Below are 17361 nucleotides of genomic sequence, written 5' to 3'. Positions count from 1 at the left end.
GCAATGTGAGAAAGTCAGTTGGCCTCAGCCAGGCCCAGCATCAATCAGACATGTGTCAACCTCATTTCCTCCTCAGGGGAGGCAGCAGACCCTGCGCTGGGCCAGGAGAGAGCCACAGCGCCTGTCCAGCTGCCTCCACAGCACATCCTTTAGGTGACGCTCAGCCCAGTCTGGGCTCCTCCAGCCCCCCAGGCACTGACTGGATGAGAAAAGCATAGTTCAGCCGGCTCACCCTGCACCACAGCCCAGCAGGCCCCAGGACTGGTGCTCAATGCCCAGCAGCAAGAGGCTCTGCCCTGATCTCCGGTGATCTCCCCTGTCCCTCATCCATCCCGCTACCCACCACCCCCAGCGCCTGCAGGAGCAACCCCCTTGTAGGGGGCAGGGCCAGCACGGAACAAGCCCAACCTCCCACTACCCCGCCTGAAGTGCCTGCTCCTTGGGTGCGTTCTGGTGTTGCTGGGTCCCTGCAGCAGACAGCAGCTACTGAAATGCCCACTCTGGTCCTTACCCACCTGTGGCGGTGGATGGAGCCCAGGCCCTCTCCCCTAGGCCCTGGGGGCTGTCCTGAGGGGAAGCCCCTTCCTGCCTGGCTGGTTCCCCTATCATTCCCCAGGGGAATGGACACCAGGAGCCCTGGCCTGGCCCCAGGCATGACGCGAGGCTTGGAATGAAAACAGCCAGGACAGAGTTCGTGGGGAGCTGAGCGCTGGGGTGACCACCAGGAGAGATTCCAACACCACCCAGCTGCTTAGCAGAGTGCCCACAGCTGGCAGCCTGTGTTTCTATTGGTGGTGCACATTCACATAGGCCTTGGTGCACAGAACAATGTTTATTCTGCCCCGAATGTTAAAAATGAGAGGGACCCTGGCCAGGGTCTCAGCATCTACCAGTAAACAAGGAGCAAACCCCAGGCAAGGTGCAGAACCTCCCAGGGTGTGGCCAGCCCTGATTCCTGAGTTTTGCCTGGTCCCTGCCAGTTCTCCTTCCACCCCAGCCATGCAGGGGACTGCCGCTGGCCAGGGCAAATTACACACTGTGTTCTGGGAGCAGCTTAGCGGGAAGAGGGCCCAGCTGGCCCCGGAGGTTCTGCTCTGGAGCATCAGGCACAACCCAGGGAGAGCGGCCAGTCAGGCCAGGCCCAGCACATCACTGCTAGTGCTCACGCTGCAGCCAGTCTCCTGTGGCCTCAAACCTCCTGCGCTGGGACAGCGACCCTGGAGCACACCTGCCCTCCTGCATCACACACCTGCTGGACCCGCTCTGACACACGAGTGGCCAAGGCACAGGGCTGACAGCTGCCTCTAGGCCCAGCTCTGCCACGGACCTGCTGCTAGAACATGGGCAAGTCAATTTCCTGAACTGTGCCTCAGTTTCCCCTCTGTGTTTCGGCTGTTGGGACAGAGCTTTTCCGGGAAGCGCCATCTCTTTGCTCAGTTCCACCGAGGCCTTTGCGCTGCAATCGGTGGCCGGGAGGGGGTTCAGTATCTCTGAGGGCCAGGGGCTAGAGATGCCCACACTCCCATCCAGCGTTCTCATGGAGCCAAGTTCTCGCTTGACACCTGTAGAGCACCAAGTGCAATGGGACCCTCAGCTCAGCAGAACCTGGGGTGTTATAGTCCAGAGCTAACAAGAGCTCCCTGCTGCATGCCCAGGCACCAGGGACAAACCGCCTGCAGAACCCGAGGAGCTAATGCTGGGGCAGCCCAAGGCAGCCACCTCTGGCCCCTCGCAGGGTGGGCGCTGCCTCCTGGTCCCATCCCACAGCCCCAACAGCACTCCCACTGCAGAGCCAGCCCAGTGCTCCTGGTCCAGACCTGGCTCCCCTCCAAATCACTCAAGGGGATTTCCCACCACAGCCCAGCTCAGCTCACGAGTCCCTGGCCCCAGGGAAGTCGGGGGGTTGTGGCACCCCTGGCTTTAGGCACTCAGCAAATCAGGGCTCTGTAACCAGGGCACAATGCCCACCCTTGGCACTCCTTGCAGCACCATGGGAGCCAAAGGAACGCTGGTATTCCTGCCAGGCTTCCCAAGCCCCCGTTGTCTGCCACATCCCCTTCACAGCCCTCTGCCTCCTCTGGCTCCCAGCAGTGCTGGACTGATGTTCCCCTGGCATTCCACCTGCTCACCCACATTCCCAGCCGTGCCTGATTCTTGCCCTGGCTCCAGCCACGCAGCCCCTCTGCCTGCCCTCACCCCATTGTGCCACGAGAGCTGCCTGGCTCAGCACCCACCCTTCGGGGCACTTCTTGCAGCTGAGTCCAGTCCTGCCAAGGCCGGGAGCTGCTACAGATGCAGGGTGAGAGCCCCCAAGCCTGGCTGGTGACAGGGCCGTGCCTGGCATTGCTAGACCCCACCCCCCAGCATCTGGCCCCCCAGAGATGTGCTGGGAAGAGGCTGTCTCTGCACTGCCCAGGCCACCTGCCTACTCTCCAAAGCACCCCACAGCTCTTCGTGAGAACAAACCCCTGCTGCTGGCAGAGAGCACCTGGTGCCAGTACCTAGATCCCACAAGTCTTCTCAAGGGCCCCCCATACTGCACACAGCCACCCTCACTGGCATGCAGCTGCCTCTGTCAACTCCTCAAGGACAACCCCATGCCCCTGGCAGCCAGGACCCATCCCCAGGGGCAAGAGGTAGCCCAGGCAGGCCGGTAGTTCTGCAAAGTGGGGATCGGGGCAGTGGGGGCTGTACTGCACTCGGGGAGTGGGGAGGGCTGGCAGGGGCACCTGTCTGCCAGGAAGACAATTGGGGGCAAGCTGGCTCCTAGGTTCCTCTGCAGGGCCTCACCAGCAGGAGTCCTGCCTGCTGGGAAGGGCTCAGCCAGCCAGGGACGCCTCGGCCGCGGATTTACATGCTCAATAGAAGGGGCGCAGGGACAAGCCTGCAGAGAGCTCAGTGCCTGGGCTGGACTCCAGTGCCCTGGGGCTGGACCCTGGGAGCCCCCAGTCCCCACCCCCACGCCTCCGCCGGGCACCCACCTCTCTCGCGGACGAAGTAGGCCAGGTAGAGGTCGAGCTCCTTGACAGAGACGCTGATGTGGTGGGGCTGGACGCACAGGACGGGGTTGGTGCACTGGGCGGCCTTGACCAGCCTCTCCCCGTCTGTGCTCTCCAGAGGGATGCCCTTGAAGAGGATGACCATGACCAGGTCCAGGCGCCACACCTTGTCCGCCTGGCGCAGGCAGTCGATGCGTCGCATCTTGCCCTTCTGGTCAGGGTTGGAGAGGACACAGCATGGGGGCTTCTTGCCCGTGATGGACAGCACGAAGTCCTCCCGGCACTCGGGCCGGATGTCCTTGCGCAGCTTGGCCAGCAGCCGGGACGCCCACTTCTGCTTCACCTCGGGCTTCTCGCTCAGCAGTTCGTCCTTCACTGCCCGCTCCTCGTCCTTCGTCATCCTCTTCTCGTGCTTCTTGAAGTACTTGCGCTTGCGGGCCTGCAGGTTGAACCAGGTGTAGGCGAAGGCCCGGACGTGGGGCAGCAGTGCCTCGATGAACGGGTGGAACTCATCCTGTGGAGCAAGCAGACGGGGCCACCGTCAGACAGATGCACGGATGACGGGGCGGGGCCTAGGCTGCGCCGGGGGATTCTGCAGAGCCCCTGCTCAGTGGGGTATGGCTGGGGGCACTCAGGACTCCTGGGTTATCTTCCCAGCCATGGGAAAGGAGGGGACTCCAGCTACTAAAGTGGGGGGATGGGGAAACAGGACACCTGGGTTCTCTGACAGAACTGGAACAGAACCCAGGTGTCCTGGCTCCAGCCCCTTACCACACTAAGTACTGGTCTCCACCATGGACCAGGGCCTCAGGAGTGCTGGACGTGAGGGGAGTGGTGTCTAGTGGTTAGGGCAGGGCAGGCTGGGAGCCAGGACTCCTGAGTTCTCTCCCCAGCACTGGGAGCCAGGATGCCTGGGTTCTGCTTCCAGCAATGGGAGGAGAGTGGGGGCTAGTGGATAGACCTGGGGAATCCTGAGCTCCACCCCCGCCATGGGAGTGTCCGATCAGGGCCAGGCTAGCGCAGGGGCAGAGGCTCCCGGGGGCTGGGAGAAGACGCGGAATTGGTGCACTGGGGATGTTCCCCCCTCCCTCATGCAGGGAATTTTGCTGCAGCTGTTTGATAAGGTAGATGATTGCAAGGTCATCCTCTTCCCTGTGCAATGGAGAAGCTCAGCCAGCCCTGGCTGGGCCTTGCCTGGAGAAGGTGGTGGGCTCCCCTGCTAGGAGTTCAGACCCTTTGCTGCCCAGCTGGGAGCTCCTGTGCCTCCCTGCACCTCTGGGCTGCTCCCCTGTGGGGCTGGGGGTCCCCCTGGCTCCTCTGGAGGCACTCAAATTCCCATGACCATGGGCCTGGGGGGTCGGGGTGAGAAGAGCCTGGGGGAGACTCTGACTCCAAGTGTAAGGGAGCGAACAGCCTCGGGGCAGGACAGGGGTCGCTGCCTGGTTTGCTGCTGCTGCTGCTGTAACCGGACTGCTCCCCTGCCCTCCTGCCCAGCCCAGAAATCCAGGCTCAGGTTTCCCCGAGGCCGCACTAGGTGCACAGCTCCCTCTGATGACACCAGGGCCCAGTGCCAGGCTGGGATCGCCGTGTTCTCTGCCCAGCCGGACAGAGCTGGGGGGCTGCACACAGGCCAGCAGCCCAGAGGCGTGAGCCCAGCCCGCCCCGGAGCCTGAGATCAGCGGCCCCGGGCAGCAGACTGAGCCCACGGGCCGGGGACATGGGCCAGGGCCCGGGTCCAGGAGCAGCGTCCCCTTTCCCAGACCACCGGCCTCAGGCTGCCAGAGGCTGTGTGCCCCCCGAACCATGGGGCCAATCACAGCCCCGGCCAGGGAACGCCCCCCCCACCCTGGTGAGTCACGGGCTGACGGGCTTTTTCCACTTGGCCAGCAGCTCGGGCAGAGTCTGGCCCAGCGAAGAGCCCCTCCCGCGGGGGCACACCGGGAGCATGCTGCAGCACCGGGGGCCAGGGCCCTCCTCCCAGCCTGGGGGAGACACTCTCACGAGCCGTTTGCCCCCGGCCCCAGCTCGGCTGCCCCCGAGGCCACACTCTGTGCCCGACCTCCCAGCTCCTCCGGGCATGGGCTGCGGGGAATGTGGCCCGGGGCGGCCGGGGGACAGGTTGCATCAGGACGGGCCTGGCGCCCCCAGCCACAAGGGGTTCACCAGGAGCTGCCTCGCACAGGAGCTGCTGGCTGCTCCCGCGAGGGCCGGATCCTTCCCAGCTGGCCCCAGGGTGCGGGAAAACAAGGGAATGGGCTGCTTAGCCCTCGGGGAAGTATTTTCCTTTGCGCTGGGCTGGGTGACCCTTTGCTCCTGACGCCCTCGGCCTCCCGGGTTGGCCGGTGCTGGGGCAAGTGACCCAGCTGCCTGCCCAGCCCCCAGCTTCTCTCGGGGCATCGCGGACAGCCTCTGCTGAGAGCGGCACCATGAGAAACGGGGCGTCCCAAGCAGGGCCGGATAGAACCTCCCTGTCTGCTGCAGCCCCCCAGCCCCCAGCTCCAGCCCAAGCAGGGGGTGCAGCAAAGAAGGGGCCCAGCTGGACTCAGATCCCCAGCTGGGCCAAGAGGCCAACACAGCCACCGTGTCTTTTAGCCGGCGGTGCTGGCCACAGACCAGTCAGCCCCTCACCTCTGAGGGCGCCGGGTGGGGGCACACACTCCGCTGGGCACAGGGGGAGGCCCATGGGCAGCGCCATTCTGCACAGTGCCAGGCACTCGCTGCCTTGTGGGTGGCTGGTGAGAGAGGGCTGGGGATGCACACAGCCAATCAGAGCTGGCAAAGGAGATGGTCCAGGGCTGGGACACAGCCCAGCTAGCTCAGCATGGGGCAGGCCCCACAGACCCCATGGCACAATCTGCTAGTTCCAGACCAGGGATACCCCACCCCCAGAACAACAAGAAGTCCAGTGGCAGGTAGACTATAGACTAACAGGTATTTTGGAGCATGAGCTTTCGTGGGCAAAGACCTGCTTCATCAGATCCCCATCTTAGATTCACCATCCCCCAGCTCACCCTGACCCTGACCCTGAAATGCCTTGGCTGGGGGCCCCCAGATCAGCCCCATACCAACCCTGCAGTGCCCTGACCCAGCGATCCTCTGACCAGCCCCATACCAACCCTGCAGTGCCCTGACCCAGCGATCCTCCGACCAGCCCCATACCAACCCTGCAGTGCCCTGACCCAGCGATCCTCTGACCAGCCCCATACCAACCCTGCAGTGCCCTGACCCAGGGATCCTCTGACCAGCCCCATACCAACCCTGCAGTGCCCTGACCCAGGGATCCTCCAATCAGCCCAATACTGACCCTGCAGTGCCCTGACCCAGGGATCCTCCGACCAGCCCCATACCAACCCTGCAGTGCCCTGACCCAGCGATCCTCTGACCGGCCCCATACCAACCCTGCAGTGCCCTGACCCAGGGATCCTCTGACCAGCCCCATACCAACCCTGCAGTGCCCTGACCCAGGGATCCTCTGACCAGCCCCATACCAACCCTGCAGTGCCCTGACCCAGGGATCCTCCAATCAGCCCAATACCGACCCTGCAGTGCCCAGATTCAGGGACCCCAGCACTGACCCCCTTGTACCTTGACCCAGCGAACCCACCCCCCACACCCTTGCTACAGGTTCGGTTTCAGTTGCTCCCCCTCCCCCACGAAGCCCCCACTGGATCAGGGTGCCCCAGGACAGCAGTGCCGAGTGGCTGCAACCTGATGTCCCAGTCCCGCTCCACTGCCAGAGCTCAGTGGTGATGGGCTGCTGGCTCAGACAGCCGGGCGCATGGTGCTGTCTCGCTGGGCAGCCCAGCCAAGTCGGGGTGGGGGGGCAGATGGGTGGGGCACACAGCCAAATCTTAGGGCCACTCGGTCAGTGGGGACCAAGGGCTCTGGGTGCTGCCCCTCTGTGCCCATCCCAGTGCCTGGTGGAGCAAGTGGCAGGAGCAGGTAGCCTGGCTGCCCACTGGTTCCAGCAGCAGCTGCTAATCCGGGAGCCGGTCAGGGCGGAGGTCGAGGCAGAGCAAGACAGGAGCTGAAACCAGCAGCCGCCCATTCCGCAAACACCCAAGGTCCCCCAACCTGCCTGGCCACCCCTTCTCCAGCTCAGGGTCACTCCCCCACCTGGGCCGGGGGGGGCTTCCCTGCCCCAGCTCCACCCCCGGCCAGCCTGTCACAGTTCTTGCACACCCACTGCTGGCACCTCTCCTCACACACCCTGCACATGGTGCTTCTTACACAACCACAAGGGGCACTCCTTACACACCCACCACAGGCACGTCTCCTTGCACACTGAGAACAAGGCACCTCTCCTTACACACCCACCACAGGGACTGCTCCTTAAACACTTGAGGGCCTTCCTGCTCACACATAGGGCGCCTTTCTCTGGCAGGGTTGGAAGGACCCAAGGGTTAATTGCTCCCAGGCTCCTTGGTTGAGGAGGTTGGGTGGCGGCTGAGCACAGGCTGGAGGACAAGGCCCTGCCCTGAGTCTGCAGGCTGGACACTGGGAGCCCCATTCCATCCTGAAGGTTTGTGGGCTCCCTGCCTACAGTCACCTCCTGCACCCTGAGGGACGGCATCTGTGCACCATAACCCAGGCCTGCCCCAGAGGCCCCACAGCTGGCTCCTGCAACCCATTGGGCAGCAAGTGTCCCTCTGCAGCACCAGGCACAGTGCAGTGAGGGGCAGCGGCACAGCTGGGGGGCCAGGCTAGGGCTGCAGGTTGGGAGTGCAGAGCAAGGGGCAGCCCAGCGAGTCGGGGGCGTCCTAGGCTGGGAGTTGGTGTCTCTGCTTTCCCCCAGGGCTGCGGCCTAGCCAGGGAATCTCAAGAGTGGGGCAGAGCATTCCTGTGCTCGAGGGGCAATGGGGCAGCCTCCCCACTCCAGCTGGGTCCCTAAGTCTTGGCCCTGAAGCTCCAACACCAGCCCCAGTTCTGGCCCCTCCTGCTCTGGGGCATCTCCCTGGCCTTCTTCACTGTGAAGAACTCCTTGCGGGCGGCTGTCCCAGTCCCCAGCATAGACCAGGCTCCCCCAGGGCCCGCCGCTCCAGGTTCTGCTGCATCCCAGTTCACCCGGCTACCCCCTGCCCACACGCTGTTCCCCTGGGGCAGCAAAGCCCCCAGGCCCCGGAGGCTGCTTTCCACACTGGGATTAAGCCAGGACCAGCGATGGACTGAAAGCCGGGGCAGCCCCTGAAATCCGATCAGCCCCTCTGACAACTTTCCCTCCCTCGCGGATTATCTGCGCTGAACAAAGACGCCACATCTCGTTAATCTGCCTCAGCGGGCCAGGCCCAACAAGGCACCACTTCATGTGCTGTAAATATAGACTGGGGGGCCCACAAACAGATGGGCAGGCACTGCGACTGGGGGAGCCCTGCCTGCCACACTTGGGGGGTGCGCATGCCCAATCTCCTCAGCCAAGGAGCCTGAGAGAACCCTCAGGTCTTTCCCACCCTTCCAGAGAGGGGTGCTCTGTGTGAGCAGGAAGGCCCTGAAATGTGTAAGGAGCAGTCCCTGTGGTGAGTGCGTAAGGAGAGGAAAATACTTCCCCGAGGGCTAAGCGTCCCATTCCCGTGTTTTCCCGCACGCCGGGGCCAGCTGGGGAGGATCTGGCCCTCACGGGAGCAGCCACGGCAGGGTGGAGCTCTGATATTGTTTTTCTTTGCATCCCCTTCGTTTGTCACATCCCCAGCCAGGGCCCAGGCTGGCACTGTGCTAGGGGCTGTACATGATCTATTAGGTACAGCCTGGTAGCATGAGAGCCCCAAGGCCCCCAAACAAAAAGCCCCTGCCCCAGAGAGCTGACAATCTAAATACATGTGGGCAGGACAGAGCGATGGACAGGAGTAGGCGGTTGAGGCACTGTGGGGCTGAATGGAAGTGGGTGCACAAGAGAACAGAGAGAAAGACAGGCACTGGTAGGGGATAGTGTGTCCCCTGTAAAGGTGAGCGGAAGGCAGCCAGCCAGGAGAGAGTCAGGTGCTGCTCAGCAGAATGCCCACAGCTGCCCACAGCCAGCAGCATGTATTCCTATGGGTGGTGTACACCTGCAGGGGTGCTGGTGCACACAACAAAATTTATTCTGCCTGGATGGAAAATATTCAGCGGGAACATTGGATGGGACCTGTGGGTTTATGCCTGGCTCTGCTACTGGCCTGCTGATGCTGGAAAAGCCTGGGCAGGTCCATGGCCCTCTCTGTGCCTCAGTTTCCTCTCCCATCTCTGCCTGACCACAAGTTCTTTGGGGCAGGCCCTGTCTGGCTCTCTCTGTCAGCACCCAGACAGCAGGGTCCCACCTTGGGACTGTAACCTCTGAGCCAGATGATGCTGAATTCACCCCCAAGAGATGTTCCTTTACTGGCCTCCTCTCCCAGCAGAAAGACAGCTCCGAGCCCAGCCTGCTCCACCGACCATCGCTTTGTCTCTCGCTACCTCTGAACACTCACAGCACGAGCTGCTGGTGAGAAAACACCACCGCCTGGCTCCAGGAGCCCTCCCCCTCAAAGAGACGATCTGGGGTATCAGACACCAGTATAGGGCATATGGCACACATGGAGCACCTCCAGGTACATCCAGTAGAGGGCAATGGTGCACTGGTGGTTTGGTACAGCGCCAAACAATCAGGGATGGGAGGCCAGGCTTTGCTAAAAGCTGGACACCCCTGTGTCTCAGACTCCCACTGGCCGGTCTCTGAGGCTCAGCAGAAGTTTGGTTAACTTCTCCTCTGTTGTTTTTCATTTGTGCTGCTGCACTCGCGCTGGGCTTGGAGACAGCCGCGCTGAAATACCACTGAGAGGCTGTTCTCGTGGCATTTCCGGCCAGCAGTCTGGCAGGAGATCCTGTCCTTGGGCCACGGCCAAGCCCGTTTTATAGAGCCCACGAGATCGGGGGAAAGGCGCCAGCTTGGGAGGCGCTGCTCTTGTCAAAATGGGGCCGGATCCTGCTCACACAGCTGCCATTTGATTTCACTGGGAGCAGAATTAGCCCATCTTTTTCTTACTCTTCCATAGCCCTGTCCAGATGGCTATTTCAGAGCCCTGCCCGGGCAGACCAAAGCCACCACTGTCCTGCTAGGGCAGGGAGTTACACATGGAGAATCCACAGCAAAGGGCATCACACAAGGACATGCCCTGAGTCAGTTGCAGAGCCTGGTCTAGAACTCAGGCGCTCCTGACTCCTGGCTGGGCCCACTGGCCTGCACTGCCCAAAGCAAAGTTCTCCCGATGGCGTGAGGTTCAACTGCCACCACAGCCTAGCTCACGCCAGCACAGATTTCTGGCCGCAGATGAACAGCCTGGCCCCCAGGCGCTGCTGTCCCGGGGGCAGAAAGAACCTGAAACTCTGGAACACAGGATCTCTACTCAGTTCTGGCGGGAGAGTGTGCAGTCGGGCAGGCCTGGGGCTGAGGGAGTGCTGAGATGGGGAAAGCAAGGGGCTGGTGCTCAGGTCGGGGAGGGCACAGGGCTGGGGTTCTGGCTGGGGAAGGCCTGGGGTGATTTCCTCTGCTGTCATTTCCCATTGGCAGGACAAGGTTAGGAGCACAGCAATTGGGAAATTTCAACCTCACCCCCACCCCGACCGGGAAGCTGCCTGCAGGGAAGAGAGACTGACAAGGCCCCCCGTAGCCAGCCAAGGACCTAGCAGAGAGGCCTCCAATCCCCAATGGGGCCTGGTGAGTCCCAGACTGTCTGTGAGGCAAGTTTGAACTGAGACCGCTGGCTGTGTAGGGCACAGCAGGACAGGCTGAGCTAGAGCTGGGGAGACCTGCATTCCACCCCTGGCCTGTTCTGCTCTGCTCCTCTGGTGTCTCCCTGTGCCCTCTGGGGGGATCTGAGACCCACCTGCCCCCAGGGGTGTGAGGATTCCACCAGGCATGGGAAACGACCAATACCTGGACACACGCCATTTATGGGGCTGTACGGCGCTGAGCCCATGGGGCTTCTCCAGTAGCCATGCAGAGCAGCCTCCGGCCAAGGGAGCTGCAGCTGTGCCCCTAGGAGTGGAGGAGGGAGCCTGGTGTGCCTGGTGATGCCAGAGCCCCAGCAGCTTTGGCCTTGCACTCACTGAATGCAGCAGCCTCCCGGAGGGGAACCTTTGCTCTAACCACCAGGCCACAGGGTCTTCAGAGGCCAGAAATGCTGGTATCTGAATGTGAGCTATCCAGGGGCTCTGCTAGGATCTAGAGTCAGGGGGGCGGGGAGGAGCAGGGGGAGTGGTACCCTCAGGGCCTGGCCTCTCATGCTCCCACAGCCTGCAGGCATGGGCCCCGCCTAGAGAGCAGTGAGCCTGGGCCTCAGCACACGCAGGATCAATCAGCTGCCTCACACTCGCAGCCCCTGCAGACAGGGCCCAGAGTCTGAGCACCCCCTGGGCACAGGAGAGGGGCCCTGGGCAGAGCGCAATCTGACCCTGCAGAGCAGGGATCAGGTACTGGGGTGATAAGCCGGCAGCCTTTGCAGGCTCAGGGCCTGGGAATTGCTGGTTCTGGGCTGTGATCTCTGCTGGGTGAATCACACCCAGACCCCGAGTTAGCACCTGTTCTGAGGCTCAGCGGGTGGCAGTGAATCCCAAGTCCCCAGCCAGCTCAGAAAGCAGACAGAGGAGCAACATAAAATGTGCCTTTGTGCCTCCTCCTGGCCTGGCTGGAGGCCATGGGGTGTGATCAGAACACACCTGAGCAGCCCTGACCAACCAGAGCGAGGCAGGGAACACTCAACTGCAGCCACCTCTGGGGTGGAACATGCAGGGTCACGAGAGTCACTCAGGTCGAGCCATGCGGAGTGCTTTGTGCAGGCAGGCTGAGCCGCCCAGCGAGTGGAAAGCAATCGCCCCAGGCTGGCTCGTGCAGCAGGGTGCTAGCATGGCTGCGAGGACAGGGCTGGGGTCTCACGACTGACATCAATGCAGGGTCCATGGGTGGTGTGAGACATGGGCACGGCTGCCCACGCCCCCGGCTGCTAGCAGGCACCAGCCACAGCCCAGCCAGCAGCTACAGCTGTCACGACTCCCAGACCCCCAGGCAGAGTCAGCCACAGCTGACCAGCAGCTTTGCAGTATCCCTGGGTCTGATCCGCCGCCCCTTCCCCAGAGTCATGCAGGGCCCAGTCCCCAGGGGTCTGTGGCAGTTCCCGATCCCAGAGCGTCTCAGACAGGCTCCTACTCAATAGAAGTGAGGGGCAGATGATTAGTTAGTGCCAGTGGTTTGGACTGTGGTAGTACCCAGCAGCCCCTGGCTCTAGGAACTGCACAGACAGAGAACAAACACAGCCCCTGCCCTGGTCCTGCCCAGCCCTAGAGCCCCAGGCACTGCACAGACAGGGAACAAACAGAGCCCCGGCCCCGACTCAGCTCCACCGTGCTAGGTGCTGCACAGACACTGAGCAATCACGGTTCCTGCCTGGACCCAGCCCAGACCCCACCTTCTAGGGTCCTCATAGACACAGAACAAACCCAGCCGCCCCCAGGCCCAGCCCCACGGCACTAGGTGCTGCACGGACACAGAACACAGGCCCAGCCCCACGGCGCTGGGTGCTGCACAGACACAGAACACAGGCCCAGCCCCACGGTGCTCGGTGCTGCACAGACACAGAACACAGGCCCAGCCCCACGGTGCTCGGTGCTGCACGGACACAGAACACAGGCCCAGCCCCACGGCGCTGGGTGCTGCACAGACACAGAACACAGGTCCAGCCCCACGGCGCTGGGTGCTGCACAGACACAGAACACAGGCCCAGCCCCACGGCGCTGGGTGCTGCACGGACACAGAACACAGGCCCAGCCCCACGGCGCTGGGTGCTGCACAGACACAGAACACAGGCCCAGCCCCACGGCGCTAGGTGCTGCACAGACACAGAACACAGGCCCAGCCCCACGGCGCTAGGTGCTGCACAGACACAGAACACAGGCCCAGCCCCACGGTGCTCGGTGCTGCACGGACACAGAACACAGGCCCAGCCCCATGGTGCTCGGTGCTGCACGGACACAGAACACAGGCCCAGCCCCATGGTGCTCGGTGCTGCACGGACACAGAACACAGGCCCAGCCCCATGGCGCTGGGTGCTGCACGGACACAGAACACAGGCCCAGCCCCACGGCGCTGGGTGCTGCACGGACACAGAACACAGGCCCAGCCCCACGGCGCTGGGTGCTGCACGGACACAGAACACAGGCCCAGCCCCACGGCGCTGGGTGCTGCACAGACACAGAACACAGGCCCAGCCCCACGGTGCTGGGTGCTGCACAGACACAGAACACAGGCCCAGCCCCACGGCGCTGGGTGCTGCACAGACACAGAACACAGGCCCAGCCCCACGGCACTAGGTGCTGCACAGACACAGAACACAGGCCCAGCCCCACGGCGCTGGGTGCTGCACAGACACAGAACACAGGCCCAGCCCCACGGCGCTGGGTGCTGCACAGACACAGAACACAGGCTCAGCCCCACGGCGCTGGGTGCTGCACAGACACAGAACACAGGCCCAGCCCCACGGCGCTAGGTGCTGCACGGACACAGAACACAGGCCCAGCCCCACGGCGCTGGGTGCTGCACAGACACAGAACACAGGTCCAGCCCCACGGCGCTGGGTGCTGCACAGACACAGAACACAGGCCCAGCCCCACGGCGCTGGGTGCTGCACAGACACAGAACACAGGCCCAGCCCCACGGCGCTAGGTGCTAGGACAGCACATTGCCTCCTCCAAGCAATTTCCCATCCAATCCCAGCGTGTGCAAGGCCGGTCCCTGGCCCCGTGCCAAGGGCCAAACAGTGCAGGGTACATGGGGTGGGGGTTCTGCAGTCTGCCCCACACAGGAGGGGCGAGGCCTATCAGTGCTGCTCTGGGACTACGCAGGTCCCCTCCCACCTTTGCAGGCAGTGCCCTGAGGCACCGCTGGCCCAGGCAGCTCACAGGTGGGCTCCTGGCCTGGCTGGCCGGCGGCTCGCTAGCTGCTATGGCTGGCCTGTGAGGGGGTGGCAGTGGGAAGCCTGGAAATGAAGGGCTGAAAGAGCCCTCTGGCTGCCGAGAGCCCCAGGGACGCGGGTGGGTCCCTACCCTAGGAGGACGTGCAGGAGCCAAGACGCAGCGCAGACCCAGCACCGTGATGGCCACGGCTGGGGCACGATGAGTGAGGAACAACCTGGGATTCTCCTGTCCTGACAGACCCTCTCCTGAGCAGTCTCTGCGCAGAGGGCACAGGGACAGCGTCCAAACCGGCCTGCCGTGGGGAAGCGGCGGAGACAGATGGGCAGCTGGAGGCCTGAGGGCTGCCCACCCCTGTGGGGCAGACGGACGGATGGACGGATGGACAGACGGAGGTGAGAGAACAGGAGAACAGGGCTGGGAAGAGCCACCCAGAGGGTGAAGGAGCAGCATCCCTCAGGGCCCAAAGTGTTCCAGAGGACACATGGTTGGCCAGCTCAGGGGCTGGTAACTTCTCCAGAGGTGCTGGTCCATGGACACCGTCAGGAGGTGGCTGTGACAAGGCGTCTCAGGGCTGCAAGGCCACCCCTTCCTTGGAGGTTTGGCTCTCTGCTGCTGTGACCATTGGCTGGGTCAGTGCCAGGGCTCCCGAAGGCAGCGAGGAGCCGGCTGAGCTGCCATACAGCAGGGACAGGAGGGGAAAGATGACCTAATGGTTAGGGAGCCAGCCAGCGAATTGACTGCAGCAGATACATACCCAGAGATGGAGGCAGGAGAGGGCTCTTCTCTGAGTCCAGATCAGACAGAACCAACAGCAGGTTGTATCAGAGGCCTAGCTCCCCGGATTGCGAAAGCAAGAGAAACTCACAGTGCAGCCAGATGCTTCTTTGCACTGGATGTGCTCTGTGTGTGTGTGTGTGTGTGTGTGTAGGGTGTTTCTCTTATTCTTGTTTGTTGTCACTTCCCCTTCACCTGAGACTGGAGTTGTTCAGAGCAGGAGCGAGAGGCTGCATTGGGGCATGGAGAAACGGAGCCCTCCCAGAAGAGTCAGGCAGGAATTCACTGGGTTTCTTTGTGGGCCTGAACCGCGGTGATCACTGCAGCCAGTGAGAAGCGGGGATGCAGCTTACGGATTTCCTTCACCAAAGAGGCCTGGATTCTCCAAGGACAAGTCATGCCTGACCAGCCGATGGCCTTCTGTGATGAGGGAACTGGCTGCATGAATGTGGGCAAACTGGTGGGTGTGATACACCTGGATTTTAGGAAAGCCTCTGATAAGGTCTCCCACGGTATTCTTGCCAGCAAATTATTAAGAAGCCTGGTCTAGATGAATGGACTGTAACGTGGATAGAAAGCTGGCTAGGTCCTCTGGCTCGGTGGGTTGTGATCAACAGCCTGATATCTGACTGGCAGCCAGTATCAAGCAGAGTCCTCCAAGAGTCAGTCCTGGGGCCAGTTTTGTTCACCATCTTTATGAATGGCCTGGATGAGGGAATGGATTGCGCCCTCACCAAGTGTGCGGATGACACTAAGCGGAGGAACAGGCTGGAGGGTAGGGATAGGATCCAGAGTGACCTGGATAAATTGGAGGATTGGGCCAAATGAAATCTGATGAGGTTCAACAAGGACAAGTGCAGAGTCCTGTGTCTGGGACAGAAGAATCCCAAACATTGTTACAGGCTGGGGACTGACTGGCTAAGTAGCCGTGCAGCAGAAAAGGACCTGGGGATTACCGTGGATGAGAGGCTGGACATAAGTCAACAGTGTGTCCTGGTAGCCAAGAAGGCTAATGACATATTGAGGTGCATTAGGAGGAGCATTTCCAGCAGATCTAGAGGTTATTGTTCCCCTCTATTCAGCACCAGTAAGACCACATCTGGAGTACTGTGTCCAGTTCTGGGCCACCCACTATAAAAAGGATGTGGACGCATTGGAGAAGGTTCAGCGGAGGGCAATGAAAATGATTCAGAGGCTGGAGCACATGACCTACGAGGAGAGGCTGAGGGACTTGGGCTTATTTAGTCTACAGAAGAGAAGATTGAAGAGTGATTTGATAGCAGCCTTCAACTTCCTGCAGGGGGGCTCTAAGGAGGCTGGAGAGAGGCTGCTCTCAGTGGCGACAGATGGCCGAACAAGGAGCAATGGGCTGACGTTACAGAGGGAGAGGTGCAGGTTGGATATTAGGGAAAACTATTTCCCCAGGAGGTGGTGAAGCACTGGAATGTGTTACCCAGAGAGGTGGTGGAATCTCCATCCCTAGTGGTTTTTAAGGCCTGGTTGGACAAAGCCTCAACTGGGATGATGTAGTTGGGGTTGATCCTGCTTTGAGCAGGGGTTGGACAAGAATCTCCTAAGACCTCCTCCTGCCCTAATAGTCTGTGATTGGGGTGGGGCAGCCCTGCCCTTTCCCACAGCAAGCAGCACCTTAGGGAAGCCACAGCAAGTCCCAGGCCCCGAGTTTCAGCCCCGATCTCCCCCAGCCCCCGCCTCGCTCCTGGCTTAGATCAAGAACAGAAGCTGTGGAAAGCTGCACAAAGTTCCCCCAAAGGCCCAGATGCCCCCAGGCCATCCAGTGCCAACCCCACTTCTCCTCTGGGGGCTGCTGGGCACTGGGGCCAGCCCACTTGGCTCTGACATTGGCACCAGAGCCCAGCAGAGATTGTTTTAAGCCCTGACCTAGGAGGTCCACTCCCTGGGACATCCCATTCGCTTTAGAAATGCCCAGTCCCTGGGGACTCTTGCTAAATTCTTGAGCTCAAAGGTTTCCTGGGCAGGGAGCTCCCCACATTGGTTACTCTGAGGTCTCCCCTTGTCCCCCCACCCAAGTGACAGTCCCCATCTGTGGCACATCTTTTTGCCTAGGGAATCTCTGGGCCCCAGTGGGACTTCCTGCTCTTGTCTAACTTAATCCAGGTGGCTGGCTGGCTGGACTGACGGACGGGATGGCAGGGTGGGTATGGGGGGAGGTGAGTGGGAGAGTGGCCGATCCCTGGGCCCCACAGGGGAGCAATGGGATCAGCCCAGCTGCAGTGAGCTCCCCCCTTGGGGACAATCACGTCTCGTTCCAGCTGGGGGGTGCCTCTCGGGGGAGGCTGACATGGGAATGCCCAAGGAAGTGGACGGCCAGCCGGACACACAGGGCTCCCGGGGGCAGGCCTGGCAGTGCAAGGACTTATCTACCCATAGCACGGCGAGGGGACCAGGCAGACGCTGCAATTGGGGGGCAGTGTCCCCAGTGGTGGAGGGATTCTAATCCCTCAAACCAGAGAGTGGGGACCCCTGTGCCCTCTCTGGGGGAGCAGCAGGGCCAGTCAGAGGTCTGTGCAACCCCCCAAGCCCACAGTCCCGCACAGTGAGAGGTGCCCCCTGCCCTAAGAACAGGTGGACTGTCCCCACAAACAGACAGCACCTTCCATAACACACAGCCTGGAAGAGGGTCACCAGCTCC

At 61.9% G+C, this 17361-nt stretch overlaps 1 protein-coding gene across 4 annotated transcripts in view; it reads right to left on the bottom strand.

Annotated features, from left to right (window-relative positions):
• NFIC (nuclear factor I C) overlaps positions 1-17361 on the bottom strand; it is a 141539-nt gene that overhangs the window by 98251 nt on the left and 25927 nt on the right. For all 4 annotated transcript variants that reach the window (XM_074978062.1, XM_074978064.1, XM_074978063.1 and 1 more), the window contains exon 2: positions 2982-3513. In XM_074978062.1, coding sequence (XP_074834163.1) covers positions 2982-3513 — 532 coding nt within the window. The remainder of the gene's footprint in view (positions 1-2981; positions 3514-17361) is intronic.

Source organism: Carettochelys insculpta, chromosome 27, assembly GCF_033958435.1.
Source record: "Carettochelys insculpta isolate YL-2023 chromosome 27, ASM3395843v1, whole genome shotgun sequence".
In the NCBI taxonomy this organism is placed as follows: Eukaryota; Metazoa; Chordata; order Testudines; family Carettochelyidae; genus Carettochelys; species Carettochelys insculpta.
The sequence above is the reverse complement of the archived record's forward strand: the minus strand, read 5'-3'. Positions and strand labels throughout refer to the sequence as shown.